Here is a 15,364-nt window from a genome sequence, read left to right as displayed (position 1 = left end):
AATACCACACTGTCTTGATTGCTGTAGTGCTACTGTAGAGCTTGAAATTGCGCAGTGCCGTCTCATTTTGGGCTTGCCATGTGGGACAGAGAGAAGCAGAAGACAAGGTAGGATGGAAACCCTGAATAGTGGGATCAGAACTGAGGTTGGAGATGTATCAAGTGAGGAGCTTAAGAGGGTGGGGTGGGCTTAAGAGGGAGCAAGTGGGCACTTGCTCAACTATCTTCTTAGGGGCCCAGTATGCTGGGCCAGTCTGAGGGTCAATATATTTCTTTGTTGGGGATCCCTGGGTGGCGCAGTGGTTTAGCACCTGCCTTTGGCCCAGGGCGCGATCCTGGAGACCCGGGATCGAATCCCACATCGGGCTCCCGGTGCATGGAGCCTGTTTCTCCCTCTGCCTGTGTCTCTGCCTCTCTCTCTCTCTCTCTCTGTGACTATCATATTTAAATATATATATATATATATTTGTTGATCAGGCCTAGGTCACATATCTCTTGGGGACACAATGTCTCCTGGAGGAGGATCAAGGATGGGGATACAGAGTGCCCCAGAGTGCCCTCATGCCCACTCCTGCCCCAAGACTGCAAGCATCCTCCCTCCCTGCACCTCCCCTACCTCTCACCATCCTCACTTCTACTGTTTCAGTGTATTCTCAGGGAGAGTTACTTCTGTAGCTCAATTCTCAATGACAGTGAGGAAGAGAAGGGAGGGTTTGTGAGGGTCTGAGGGGTCTGCCTCTGAAAGCCCCACCTGCAGCCTCACCTCTGCTGAGGACGTATAGGTGGCTCCACCTATCCAGGCCAACTCTAGCTACAGATCTGACTGCTAAAGGGGATCCTCTCTGTGGACTCCCATCCTATGTCTCCTTCACTTCCTCTGTCTGGGGCCCAACACCCACAGGTCCAGACCACATCCAGGTCACAAGATCCCCTGGCCATCAGAGGGGAACCCAAGACCTTGGATGAGCCTTCTTGGGCTGGCCCCTAAGTCTCCATTGCTCACACAGGAATAGTGCCATATTCCTGGGGTCCTGTCACCAGGGACAAGAGGCCGTACCTGTTTTACCGCAACAGCCTCTCCCTGTCCCAACCCCCAGCTACCTGTGTTTTCCTGCTTTCAAAAGTTTTTCACCAAAGTGGCTCTCCCTCTGAATCCCTGTTTTAACTTTGCATTTTTAGCTCATCACAGAGTGGAAAGCCTTAATTATCTTGAGCCTGGCAAGCAGTTTGGGATTCTGCATCCATATCCCCAGGTGGGATCACATGAACCCAGTGGCCACTTTATTACCTAACTCTAGTTTCCAAATCATGGCTGCACATTGAATTCCAATGTCCAGGCCTCTCCCTTGACCAGTTAAAGCAGAATCTCTGGGTGGGCCCAGGCATTGGTATGTTTTGTGTCTCAGAGGATTCCAGGGGTGGCACCTGCAGGGATATTCATGCAGGATTCCATCATGTTCAGCATGTAGACCTAACTAGTCTACCACTCACTCTTGCAAGGCAGGCAGGCAAGAGCTGTGTCCAAAGCTCCTGAAGGGGCTCCTTTGGAAGAGCAAGGTACCTGGGTGCATCATTGCCACCTTCAGCTACTGAAGGTGATGGGTGTCAGACTAATCTCTGGTTCTCCATGCCTGCCACAGCTGTTCTGGAGACACCTTTCCCTGAGCCACACACAACACACACTGCTGAGGGAAAGAAAAGCCTTACATAGCTGCAAGGCCCATGAGGACCTCTGACTTCTGTACCTCTCTCCAACTGGTCCTCCCACCCCTCTGGCAAGGCCACCTATCGCAGACCCCTAAGGAAGGTCATGTGCCTCAGGCTTCTGGGAGGCAGGTTGGGAGACAAACATCTGAGGGACCTTGAGCACCAAAGCAGAGGCTGTGAGAGACTGGTACACAGAAGGCTGAGCCCAGATGCTGAGTTAACAGGAGACTCCGCCAGCAAGGGCCCATCGGCCCTCTTTGAGGCCAGCCTTGCAGAGGGTATGGCAGTCTGTAGGGGGATTGGGGCAAATACAGGTCCCAGTCTTGAGAGGATGCCAGAACAGCTGCTTCTAAGGATGCAGTAAGATTTAGAGGTTGTATCCCCAAACCAATGACTTCCGTGGCATAAGGACAGCCCTTCCCCTTGCCCACCCCTAGGCTCCCTCCACTTGTTTCCTCAGCCCCACCTCTCTGGGCTTTCTGTCCCCTCCCCCACTGAGCCTGATTCTCCCAGGAAGTAGCCAGCAGAGAGGAGGGAAGCCTTGTCTCAGCCCCTAGGGCTAAAGCAGCAGGCACAGCTGCTGCTCCTCAGCTCCTGCCCTGGCCTTCCCCCAGGGGCTGGCTCTGGCTGACTATCCCCCAAGTGAGGCACAGTGCCTGGCCTACTGTTGCTCAGTGGGGTGCCCTGTCCTCCTGGCTCCCTGCCAAGTGCTGCACTGGCCCTGAGGGTCCTGCCCAGCACGGGGCGGTGGAATCCTGGCCTTCCCAGCTGGCTCTAGCTTCAGCCTGACTCTCTGGTGTCCTACCTTAAATGGAGAAGCCTGAGGAGGGGTACAGAAAAATAAAGCCCAGTACCTAACCTTGCTTGTGGAGAGAGCTGGGACCAGGCTGGCTGAGGTGTCAGAGCCTATCCTGGGCCCTGGAGTCTCTTTTGGGGGCAGGATGGCTCAGGTTTGCAGTAGGTGCAACGGCCTAGGGTGGCGTGCCCTGGGATGGGCTCTAGACCATTACCGAGGGACTGATCCCTCTTTTTTTTTTTTTTTTTTTTGATCCCTCTTTTATGGGTCTAATTTCCAAAGGGCAAGACTGTGGTCAGTAAGTGTTTTTATTGGAAGAGAGATCCAGTCTCCTTGGCTCTGCTAGCGCCCTAGGTCAAGAGGATTTCGATGTCAAGCTCCAGCCGGCTGGCTTTGACCTCATAGCGGCCCCGGATCAGGCCCCGGGTCTGGCTGGTATGCCAGCGCCAGTGAGACTGGATGATGCAGGCCGCTTGGCGTGCCTGGAGGAACCGTCTGCGGGCCTGCCACATTCGAACCTGTGCCTGCACCTTCACCACTGCCCACTCCTGGCAGGTGTAGAGTCTTAGTGCCAGGCGCCGTCTCTGCTCCAGCATCTTGGCCTGCATCGACCTCCACCAGCACTGGATGACCCAGGCCCTGAGAGCTGCGTGCAGTAACGTCCGGCGCACCGTGTTGCCACGCCACCAAGACTGAATCTTTATGGCTGCCTTCTCTAACTGATCAGGGGAGGGAAGAACACGGAGATGCTCAGTGGGGTACCCTCTCCTTGCTGTCCCTGTCTGTGGGGCTGGGAAGAAAGGGAGCCTGGGACAAGTGGCCCTGCCCTCTCATTTCCAGGCCCATCCATCTTATTTCCAGTCTCCCGCTCCTCTGTCGTCACTGCTCAGTATCCGCCGGGCAGACCCCTCCCGTGGGGGCCTTACTCACATTTTGTGTGTCCATGGCCCTGGTCTTCAGAGTCCACTCCTCCATCAGGCCACCTGAGTCTGGAGCCCCGCCCTCAACTGTTAGTCACCCCCCATGAGACTCCGCCCATCTGCACACAAGTCTCCCCCTCAGCAGGTCCCATCATACGCATTTTTCCCACATCTCTCTCCTCTCTTCTCTTGCTCGTATCTCCTTACAGATTGGCCAGTCCCCTCACTTGTTGATTCCTGTCCTTTTGGGGGGCCTGCCATCATCTCTTGCTTGAAGCATATTTCTCAGACCTAACTAGCATCTTAAGTCTTGCTCTTTCTACATCTTCTAGTCACTTCTTTCTGCTCCTGCTGGTGGCAGCAAAGAGAGATTCACACAACTTTCCTTCAACTGAGGGGCTCTCCTTTAGGGATACCAATAGCCAGTTTGGATTTCCAGAAGTTTCTGTGTCAGAGCCATGGGAGGGCCCCCAGGCACTGCGTTCATGGGCTAGTATGATTTCATGTAAGATTTGTGGAAGCAAGATCTTTTAGCTGCAATAGAAGGCCTCTGTCTCCCTGTCTCTGACTCTCTGTTGCCCATCTAAAGGGTGGTGTGGAACAGGCCACAGCCTCTTCTGGGCTATCACTAAGGAGCAGCAGAGTTAGGAGATGCATACTTAGTTTGGGTTAAATGAGGCAGATTTCTGTGGTTCACAGTCACCCCTGGGAATAGATCCATCCTCGCCGGCCATCCCACTAGAGATGGCTTCCGGGAATGCTCCTCCCAGTTCCTGTGTCATGGTGTGAAGATGCGAGGACACCAGCTGCTTTGGTGATATGAACATGTCCTACAGCGCCTGGCACCAGAAGTAGGTGGGCGGGGGAGGAAGAGGGGGGTTTGAAAAGTACGGAGACAAAAGCTGGTCTGTAAAGAGTTCTTCCTGTTATCAGACACATAAAACCATAAACGGATGATTCTCTTCTCACTGACGCCTGGGGAAAACTGAAGTTCTGTCTTGTCAAGAATATATTCGATAATACAGTGAGACAATTATAAACATACCATCCTTTTTTCTTATTTTGGGGTGAATTTTTTGAAGGAGAATTGATCACAATCTCTGGTTTCAGGGCAGCAGCTAGTGGGGGGCAACTATGCACAGTGTGTAAGTCGACATGAAAAATCACATTTTATGCATCCAGAGCATCCATAATAAACAAATTTTTTTTATCAAAAATGATACTGCAAGGATCATCACATGAAGAAGTAATCAAAGGTTATGCCGCAAAAAAAAAATGTTGGAAAACATGACAGAGGTGGGGCAGTGAGCTCATATAAACATTATGTTATGCTTTGGTATTTGGCAACTTCTGAAAATTTACAATTTGTTGTGATTTCTTTATTTGTCCTATATATTCACTTGCCTAATTTTAAGCCTGCAATTTTGTATTCTATTCCTTCGAGTCGGCCTTCCAAATTATGTAAGCTTCAGGCCACAAAACCCATGTCTGCCCTGCCGTGTGTAAGAATGCACTAGTGTAGCCAGGTCTCCTGGGAGCCTACAGAAAGCTGTGTTTCTAGGATTCAGAGATAGGACCGGAAGTGCAGACGCAGGTGATGCAGAGATGCTGGGAGTCCTTGGGGACTTGGAAGGCCATTCTGGCTCTGGCTTTAGAGTGTGTGTGCTTTCATTCTTCTACCTGAGGGTTTGCTGGGTGCCCACTGCCTGTTGGGCTCTGCACTGTCTGTGACTCCTGTTTTTATATATTCTCATGGTTTTCATGGCTGTGGCACTGGCCATTGGGGCATCTCACAAGTTCTGGCCCCGTTGTCAACGACACAACGACCTTTGCATCATGTTAAAAAGCCCTCAGCATCAGGCCCTATGGCCTCACTTAATGGCTGTCAGGCTGGGTGAGCAGAGCGCTGGTATCAGCCTCTCCAAGGCCTTCATCTCTGCGCTAAGCTGTTGGTCCTGGCATGGGGCATCCATCCACTTGCAGCCTAATCTGCTGGACTGTGCAGAAGGGATCCACAGGCTGGAGGTGTGGCCAGTGCTCTGAGGCTCAGTCCATCTGGGCCAGATTGCCACAGTCAAGATGCAGATCCCACTCTTCCTTGTGGATCTCTCCCCTATCCCAACTCTGGCCTGGTTGGGTTGTTGCCAGAATATTCTGGCTTTGTTTCCTTAGAAGTCCCTGGAAAAACCTGCTAGTCTCTTTTATATTCATGCTTTTACATGTTGTAAAACCATCACCATTATCTGCTTCCGGTTTCTATCTTCAACTTTTTTAAATTCTAATTTGCCCCCCTAGAAAGAAACTATGTACCCATTACCCAGTCACTTCCCATCACCTCTGTCACCCCAGCCCTAGCAACTACAGATCTGTTTTTAGTTTCTATGGATTTGTCTATTCCAGATGTTTCATATCAATGGAATCAGAGACTACATGCCTCTTACAACTGGCTTCTCTAACTTAGCATGTTCTCAAGGTCCATCCATGTGTCAGTACTTCCATGTGGGACTGGAGGGACCACATTCTATGTATCCATTCATAAATTGGCAGGTATCTGAGTAGTTTTCACTCTTTGGTGGTTCTGAATAGTACTGCTCTGAGCATCGTACAAGTATTGGTTTGAACACCTGTTCTCGTTTCTTTTAGTTATAAACCCATGAGTGGCATTGCTGGGTCGTGTGGAAATTCTATGTTTAACTTTTTGAGGAACCACCAAACTGTTTTCCACGGCAGCCAGACTGTTTTACATTCCTTCCAGTCTCTGCGTGCTTGCCAACACTTGATGTTTCCCACTTTTAAAAATTATGGCATCTCATTGGGGTTATGATTTGCATTTTCCTGAGATAAATGATGCAACATGATGTTGAACATCTTTTCATGTGCCTTTGAGCATTTATATAGTTTTCTTTGGAGAAATGCCTATTCAAGTGCATTGGCCACTTTTAAAATGGCTTGTCTCTTTGTTGTTGAGTTGTAAGAGCTCTTTATATATTCTAGACACTTGGTCCTTATCAGATATATGATTTGAAAATAATTTTCCCATTTTATAGGTTGTCTTTTCACTTTCGTCATAATGTCTTTTGATGTGCAGCAGTTCCTAATTTTGGTGACATCCAATTTATCTATTTTTTTTCTGTTGCTTGTGCTTTGGTGTCATAGCTAAGAATCCACTGCCAAATCCAAGGTCATGAAGTATTACTCCTGTATTTTCTTCTAAGAGTTCTATAGTTTTATTTCTTACTTTTAGGACTTCAGTTAGTTATGAGTTAATATCTGTATATGCTGTGAGATAAGAGTCCAACTCCATGCTTTTTTTGCTGGGGGTTACCCTGTTGTCCTGGCACCATTTGTTGAAGAGATTATACTTTCCCTTGAGTCTTGGTAGCCTTGTTGAATCAGTTGAACATAGATCTATAGGTTTATTTCAGGTCTTTCGATTCTAATCCATTGATACATGCCTGTCCTTATGCCAATACCACACCATCTTGATTACCATAGCTTTGCAGTAAGTTTTCAAATTAAGACATTTTTGTCCTCCAACTTTATCTTTTTCAAGATTATTTTGGCTATTCTGAGACCTTTGTAATTCCTTATTACTTGAAAATTAGCTTTCCATTTCTGTAAAAAAAAAAAAAAGCAGCAGGTATGAAAGACTGTGTTGTACTGACTCTATAATCAGTTTGGGGAATAGTAAGTCTTCTGACTCATGAACACATGATATCTTCCCATGTATTTAGGTCTCCTTTAATTTCAAGGAATTAAACAATATTTTATAGTTTAAGTTGAAGTGTACAAGTCCTGCACTTGCTTGGTTAAATTTATTCCTAAGTATTTTTATTCTTTTTGATGCTACTATAAATATAATTGTTTCCTTAATTTCATTCCTGAATTTTCCATTGGTAGCATATAGAAATACAAATGATTTTTGTGCATTTTATTTTATAGATTGCAACTTTGCTTAATTAATTTATTAGCTGTAATAATTTTTTGGTGGATTCTTTAGGATTTTATCTATGTAAGATCATGTCATCTGCAAGTAGAGATAGTTTTACTTCTACTTTTCCAGTTTGGATACATTCTAGTTCTCTTTCTTGCTTAATTGCCTTGGTTAATACTTCCAGTACAAGGTTGAATAGCAGTGATGAAAGCAGATATCTTTGTCTGTTCCTCATCTTAGAGGAAAAACTTTCAGTCTTTCACCATTAAGTATGTCAGTTGTGGGTTTTTCATAGCTGCCCTTTATCAAGTTGAGAAACTTCCTTCTATTCCTAGGTTACTGAATTTTTTTTTTATCATGAAAGGCTATTAGATTTTATCAGATTCTTTTTCTGTATCAATTGAGATGATTGGCAGTGCATTCTGGGGTCCTGCGTATCTATCTCTTGCTTCAACAGTGTTTGGACGGAACAGGCCCAGGGATGCCCCTTCTACCAGCCAACGACCACACTCCAACCTTTTTAACAGTCGTAACCTTTGGAGCCATCTTCTGCCACCAAGAGTGAACACTCAAGTTTGAATAATTCCTTGTCCCAGATCTACCATGAACTCCCAGATTCGTCAGAATTATTCTACCGAGGTGGAGACTGCCATTAACCGCCTGGTCAACATGCATCTGCCGGCCTCCTATACCTACCTCTCTCTGGGCTTCTATTTCGACCATGACGATGTGGCTCTGGAGGGTGTGGCCCACTTCTTCCACAAGTTGGCTGAGGAGAAGCGCGAGGGCGCTGAGCATTTCTTGAAGATGCAAAACCAGCGCAGCGGGCCACCGCACCCTCTTCCAGGACGTGCAGAAGCCATCCCAAGGTGAGTGGGGGAAAACCCTGGACGCCATGGAAGCCACCCTGCTTCTGGAGAAGAGCCTGAACCAGACCTTTCTGGATCTGCATGCCCTGGGTTCTGCCCGCGCAGATCCCCATCTGTGTGATTCCTGGAGAACCACTTCCTAGATGAGGAGGTGAAATTCATCAAGCAGATGGGCAACCACCTGACTAACTTCCGCAGGCTGGCCACGCCCCCACGCTGGGCTGGGCGACTATTTTTCAAAAGGCTCAACTCTCAAGCACCATTAGGAGCCTCTGGAGACTAGCAGCCTTTGAGGGGCTCCTCTGGCACCCCCATGCCCTCCCCTGTGCCAGGGCTTGTGCCTGAACCTTTCCTTGCAGCCACTAGGCAGCTTTTTAACCATCCTGGAGCCCTTTCCCAATCCGTGGACCAAATGGAGACAATAAAGCTTTTTGCAAAAAAAAAAAAAAAAAGATGATCATGTGATTTTTCCTCCCTTTATTCTTTTAATGTAGATTTTTTTATGTTGCACTGCCTTGCTTGCATTCCTGGGATAAATCCCATTAGGTCACAGTGTATCTTGGATTTTATTTTCTAGTATTTTGTTGAGGTTTTGCATTTGTACTCATAATTGGTATTGGTCTTTAAGGTTTGTTTGTTTTTTTCCTTATGGTATCTTTGTCTGACATTGGTGTCATGGCAATATTGGCCTCAAAGAATGAATTAGGAAGCATTCTCTTCTATTCTGCTTTTGGGAAGCATGTTAGAATGAATGGTCTCAGTTCTTCTATAATGTTTGATAAAATTCACTGATGAAGTCACCTGGTCCTGGGCTTTTCTTTAGTGGAAGATGACTGCTTCAATCTGTTTCCTTGTTATAGGCCTATTCGGGTTTTCTATTTCTTCTTCAATCAGTTTTGATTCTTTGTGTGTGTCTAAAGATTCCCTATTTCACCCGGGTTATCTAATTTGCTGGCATACAATTGTTTTTAAGGTTCTCTTATGATCTTTGTTATTTTGTAAGGTCCTCACTTTCATTCCTGATTTTTATAACTCAAGTCTTTTATCTTTTTCACTTGTTCAGTCTAGCAAAAGGCTTGTCAGTTCTCTTGGTCTTTTTTTTAGAGAATCAGCTTTTGGTTTTATTGATCTGTTATTTTTCTTTTCTTTTTAAGATTTATTTATTTGAGTGAAAGTGAGAGACCATGAACAGGAAGGGAAGAGGCTCTTAAGGAGAGAGAATCCCAAGCAGACTCCATGCTGAACTTGGAGCCCAACGTAGGGTTGGATCTCATAACCTTGAGATCACGACCCAAGCTTAAACTAAGAGTCAGATACTTAACCAGCTAAGCCACGCAAGTGCCCTGTTGTTTTTCTATTTTCTATTCTGTTCATTTCAGCTCTAATATTTATTATTTCTGTCCTTCTGCTTCCTTTGCATTTAATTTACTTTTTTCTATTTTTTGAAGTGGAAGTTTATTAATTTGAGATTTTTTTTAAGAGTTTACTTATGTAAGTAATCTCTGCACTGAACATAGGGCTTGAACTCAGGACCCCAAGTTCAAGAGTCACAAGCTCTTCCAACTGAGCCAGCAGGCTCCCTGAGATATTTCTTCTTTTTTAATGGAGGCATTTACAGCTATACATTTCCCTCTGAGTACTGCTCTTACTGTATCCCATCCATTTTGGGATATTGTGTTTTTGTTTTCAATCTTTTGAAAGTAAGATTAAGAGTATTTTCGAGCTTTTCTTGTGACTTCATTTTGACACATTAGTTGCTTAAAAGTGTGGTTTTGGTTTTTTTTTAAATTTTATTTATTTATTTATTTAAGAAAAAGAGAGAGAGCATGTGTACATGTGCAAGCTGGAGGAGGGGCAGAGGGAGAGAGAAAGAGAACTTCAGGCAGATTCCGAGCTGAGCACTGAGCCTATTGCAGGACTCGATCTCATGACCCTGAGATCATGACCTGAGCCAAAATCAAGAGTCAGACACTTAACTGACTGAGACACCCAGGTGTCCCTAAAAATGTATTTTTGATTTTCACAAAGTGGTGAGTTTTCCAGATTTACTTCTATTATTAATGATTAATTTTTATTAATATTATGCTATCCATAAATATTTCTATTATCACTCTATTCTGATCAGAGAAGATACTTGGTATGATTTGAATCTTTTTTTCAACTTATTGAGACTTGTTTTGTGGCCTAACATATGGTCTGTCCTGAAGAATGTTTAACATGCCCTCGAGGAGAATGGGTATTCTGCTGTTGTTGGGTGGGGTGTTCTATAGAGATCTGTCAGGTCTGATTGCTGTATAGTAATGTCCATACCTTCTATTTCTTTGTCCATCTTTTGTCTAATTGATCTATTGATTAGTTTCTAACTATTATTGTTGAAATTTCTATTTCTTCCATGATTTCTGTCAGGTTGTGCTTCCTATATTTTGGAGCTCTTGGCATGTGCATGTGTATTTATAATTATTACATATTCTTGATAGGTTGACCTTTTATCTCTGTGTAATGTATTTTTTGTCTCTTGTACAATTTTTGTCATAAAGTCTATTGTGTTTGATGTTAGTATATCTACCCAGATCTCTTTTGGTATGGTTTGCCTGGGATATCTTTTTCCGTCTTTCCACTTTCAACTAGTTTGTGCTCATGGATGCAAAGAGAGTGTCTTGTAGACAGAATATAGTTGGACCATGTGTTGTTGTTTTTGTTTGTTTGTTTTTAATTTTAGAGAGGGAGAAGGGTGGGAGAGAGAGGGAGAGGGAGAAAATCATGCAGGCTCCATTCCCACATGCAGCTCGTTCTCACAACCCTAAGATCATGACCTTTGCTGAAATCAAGAGTTGGACACTTAACCAACTGAGCCACCCAGGCAACCTGTTTTGTTTTATTTTATTTTTAAGTCTATTCTGCCATCCTCTGCTTTTTGATCGAAGACTTTAATCTGTTTAATGTAATCATTGATAAGAAAGAACTTCCTTCTGCCATTTTGCTGTTTGTTTTCTATATGTCATATCCTTGTTTTTTTTTTCTTCAATTTCTCCCTTACTGCCTTCTTTTATGCTAGATTTTCTAGCTTACCATCTTGATTCCTTTCTTGTTTCCTTTACTATGTATCTTTTTTTGTTGGTGTCACTCTGAGGATTACAATTAGCATCTTAAAATACCACAATCTAGTCAAATTAATACAATGTAGTTTCAATAGTAGATAAAAACTTTGTTTCTATATTGCTTTGTCCTATCTTATTTATTTTTGTCCTTACACTTTAATTTATTCTTAAATATTTAATAGTTTGTTGTTGTTATTGTGGATGGAATGTTTTATCCAACCCAATTTCCATTTGGTTACTTTTAATACAGAGAAACACCAATGATTTCTATATATTTATTTTATATCAGGTCCCCTACCAAATTTTCTATTATTTCTCATTGACTGTTTTTTTCTCATTAGATTCTCTTGGAATTCCTAGGTATATGATCATATCAGCAGCAAAAAGAAATAATTTTTATCTTCTTTTCAAAAAAAATTTAGAAGATTTTTTTATCCATTTATTTGACAGAGAGCACAAGCAGGGGGAGCAGCAGGCAGAGGGAGAGGGAGAAGCAGGCTCCCCACAGGGCAGGGAGCCTGATATGGGGCTCAATCCCAGGACCCTGAGATCACACCCCAAGCCGAAGGCAGATGCTTAACTGACTGAGCCGCCCAGGTGCCCCTCCTTTTCAAAATTTATTCTGAGTTTCCCATCCTATTGCATTTGTTGGGACCAAAACACTATGTGTATACATTCCTATGTATAATAGGAATGATAGAAGGCATCCCTGTCAGGTTCCTGATTTTATTGGTAATAGTTTTCTTTCCCCCCACCATTTAGAATGCCATTTGCCTCAAACAAAATAAAACGAGTTTTCATCAATTTAAAGTACTTTCTTCCTATTACAGTTTTATCCTGAATGTTATTAAGATCAGCTGCTGAACTTTATAAGCATCCCTTTAGCATATATTGATTTGATCAAGAGGCTGTTCATTTTTCCTTTAAATTGTCCATTAAGGACATATACTAATTCTTCCTGTTATCAAGCCATTCCTGGAATAAGCTGTTTAATCTTACTGTATTATTCTTTTGACATATTGCTGGATTCTATTTGGTAATGTCTTATCTCACATGTTTACATCTATATTGATTAGTGATATTGTGCTATTACATTGGTCAGCAAACTACTATGCCCCTACTCTCTCCCTGCCCCCCCCACCCCACCAGTCCAAGTCCAGCCCTATGCCCATTTTGGTACAACCCACAACCTAAGAATGGTCTTCACATTTTTAAATGGTTGAGGGAAAAAACAAAAACAAAAAGAGAATAATATTTTGTGACAATTGAAAGTTATATCAAATTCAAATTTCAGTGTCCATAATAAAGATTTATTGGAACACTATCACACTCATCTATTTACATAATGTCTGTGCCTACCTTTGTGCTCCAGCACAGAATTGAGTAGTTGCAACAGACACCGTATGGCCCACAAACCTTAAATATAGACTGTTTGGCTTTTACAGGAAAAGTTTGCCAACCCCTGGTCTATCTAGCTTTCTTTTGGGGGCCTATCTTTATCAGGTTTAGTGTTAATGTTAAGTTGGCTTCATGAAATGAATTGGAGAGTTTTCCCTCTTTTTTTTTTTTTCTATTATGTGGAATGGTTTAAATAGATTTGGAATTGTCTCCTCTGTAAATGTTAAATAAGACTCAGCCATGAAACCATCTGGTTCCCAGGCAGTGTTTAATACACAATAAATATAATCCTCTGTCGTAATTGATCTATTCAAGTTTTCAACTCTTCTTGGATTGATTTTGATCATTTATATTTTGCTAGGAAATCATCCATTTCCTCAATATTTTCAAATTTGGTTAGCGATAAAATTGCACAGGATATTCTCACCAAATAATTTTAATTTTCCCCACATCTGTAGTCGTGTCCTCAGCTCTTATTTCCTATCTTGTGTAATTTTATCCTCTCTCTTTAAAAAAAATCCAGCTAATGGAAGTCTAGCTAGTTTATTAGTCTTTTTCAAATAACAGCTTTAAGGCTTATTTATCTTTCCTGTGATTTTTTTTTTTTTGAGGGGGAAAGGGTTTCTGTTTCAGGAATTTGAACTTTTATTATTATTATTATTATTATTATTATTATTATCTCTTTTGTCCTCATTTCTTTTGGATTCTTCTACTGTTTTTGTTTTTATATTCATTTGAGGAATGAGTACTGGATTTCTACATGTTTGGTCTTTCTTCCTGATAATGGGAGGCATTTGAGGTTGACTGTCCCTCCAAGCCCAGGCTTTGTTAAGAAGTAGTCTCTTTTCAGAAAAAAGGAAAAAGTAGTCTTCTTTTTCTTTTCATTCTTTTGGCAGTTTGAGATTTTATTTTGGTTTTGCCTTCCATCAAAGATTTTTCTCAATTTCCAAGATGAGATGAGACTTTAAAACATTTTTAACTAATTTGTTTCTGATATAACTAGACATGATCACTGATTATACTTATAAATTAAACTTTTCTTGCTGGCCAAGTGTATGCCTGTCCTTTGTAAATATTTTGTGGATGTATGCAATAAATGATTATTTGAAAAACATAAAGTTCTGTATGTGTCTCATGACTTTTGTTTGTTGATTATGATTTATCCAGTCCCTCTATGTCCTTCGTTTTGGCTACTGATGTTGAAATCTCTTACAATAATGATCATCATCTTCTCCCTGCATTTCATACTTTTAACAGTTTGTTAGTTAATTCTTTTGTCCAGAACACTAACAACTAATACAATTTAAGGAGGTTGGAGGTAGGAGATAAGTAAGTGATAAGTAGATGAGGAAATCATATTTTCAAATTTTTACGTGTTCAGCTATAAGGGTTTTTATAAGTAAACTTTTTGGCAACAAAATCAGGTAAAGGAAATGTTTTTTTTTAATTTTTTATTTATTTATTTATTTATTTTTAAAGGAAATGTTTTAAAATATGTTGTCTAAAAGTGGTCGCCATGGCTTCTTATTTTAGCTGATGAGGAGCGCCCTCTAGAGGCTAGAAAAATTTCAGCCCCAGTATTTCTTTCTGTGGCTTGTGCTGGTGAGTTAGTAACATTTCTGCCTAGGGTTTTGCAGGAATCTTTCTAACAGATTGCCCTTGCTGGTGAGCATTGGCATTACCAAAACTAGACAGTGTGATCCATAACCCATTTGTCAATGCACAACAGTCACAAATGGCCAACTGTCCCAATTTACGGAAAGCACATTTGTTTGTTTTCTTCATTGGAATGTGACGTCTATGCAGGTAGGGACTTTCCCTTTCTTACTCTTTGCATTAACAAATACCTATGACAGAGAAGGTGACCTATGACATTAACAAATACCTGGCACAGAGAAGGGGTTCAGTGATTGTTGCATGGATGAATGAATGAATCTTTGAATAAATGTTTTTTGCTTAGTGTTGCTTGGAACCCATGACTAGGCCCTGTGGCCAAGGAAAGGCTGTGACCCAAGACTGAGTGGCCTGTGTGCAGTGGGATTTATTTAACTGGTTTGGATTGAATATGTTCACTCACCACTTATTTACTGAGCATCCGCTCTCTACCACCGTGTTGTAGAGGCGGGGGATCCAACAGTGAAAAAAGCAGGCGCGATTTCTGTGCTTATGGAACAGGTATGTAGAGTGTTCGGATAGTAATGTTTGTTATGGAGAAAAGTCAGGCAGGGGAAGCAAAACATGTAGATGGAAAGGAAATCTCACTTTTATATGAGTGATCGGAGAGCAGGCGAGAGCAGGTGAAGTCACTTCGAGGTGAAGGAAGCAGAGAGAAAGTTCTGCAGGCATCTGGGGGGGGTGGAGAAGTGTCAAGACCCTGAAGCAGGAATGTGCTGGCATGTTTGAGGGATACCATAGATGCCGGTGTGGCAAAAGCAGAGTAAGACAGGGGGAGAGATAGGAGGATGAGGTCAGAAAGATAGATTTAGGAGACGTGCTGCAGAGATGTGAAATACCTAGAGAGGTTGGTTGAGATTTTTCCAGCAATGAGGAAGGACTTTGTGAGTCAAGGGCAAAGGCAGAGCCAGGCTTTTCCCACAGACTTCTCTGCTTCCAAAGGTGACTTTTAGAATGCCCTGTCAGAGA

At 42.8% G+C, this 15,364-nt stretch overlaps 1 protein-coding gene and 1 long non-coding RNA gene across 2 annotated transcripts; one reads left to right on the top strand and one right to left on the bottom strand.

Annotated features, from left to right (window-relative positions):
* Positions 1 to 2,792: 2,792 nt before the first annotated feature.
* IQCF6 (IQ motif containing F6) lies at positions 2,793 to 3,496 on the bottom strand. Its single transcript, XM_077858716.1, has 2 exons — positions 3,433 to 3,496; positions 2,793 to 3,221 (listed from the first exon to the last, which is right to left on the bottom strand). Exons 1-2 carry the CDS (start codon positions 3,475 to 3,477, stop codon positions 2,853 to 2,855), a joined length of 414 nt encoding a protein of 137 aa, XP_077714842.1. The 5' UTR covers positions 3,478 to 3,496; the 3' UTR covers positions 2,793 to 2,852.
* On the top strand, positions 2,866 to 8,677 carry LOC144289984 (uncharacterized). Its single transcript, XR_013357873.1, has 2 exons — positions 2,866 to 4,273; positions 7,814 to 8,677. It is a non-coding gene; the product is annotated as an uncharacterized LOC144289984 (long non-coding RNA).
* Positions 8,678 to 15,364: the final 6,687 nt, after the last annotated feature.

This window comes from Canis aureus, chromosome 19 (genome assembly GCF_053574225.1).
Source record: "Canis aureus isolate CA01 chromosome 19, VMU_Caureus_v.1.0, whole genome shotgun sequence".
NCBI lineage: Eukaryota > Metazoa > Chordata > Mammalia > Carnivora > Canidae > Canis > Canis aureus.
The sequence above is the reverse complement of the archived record's forward strand: the minus strand, read 5'-3'. Positions and strand labels throughout refer to the sequence as shown.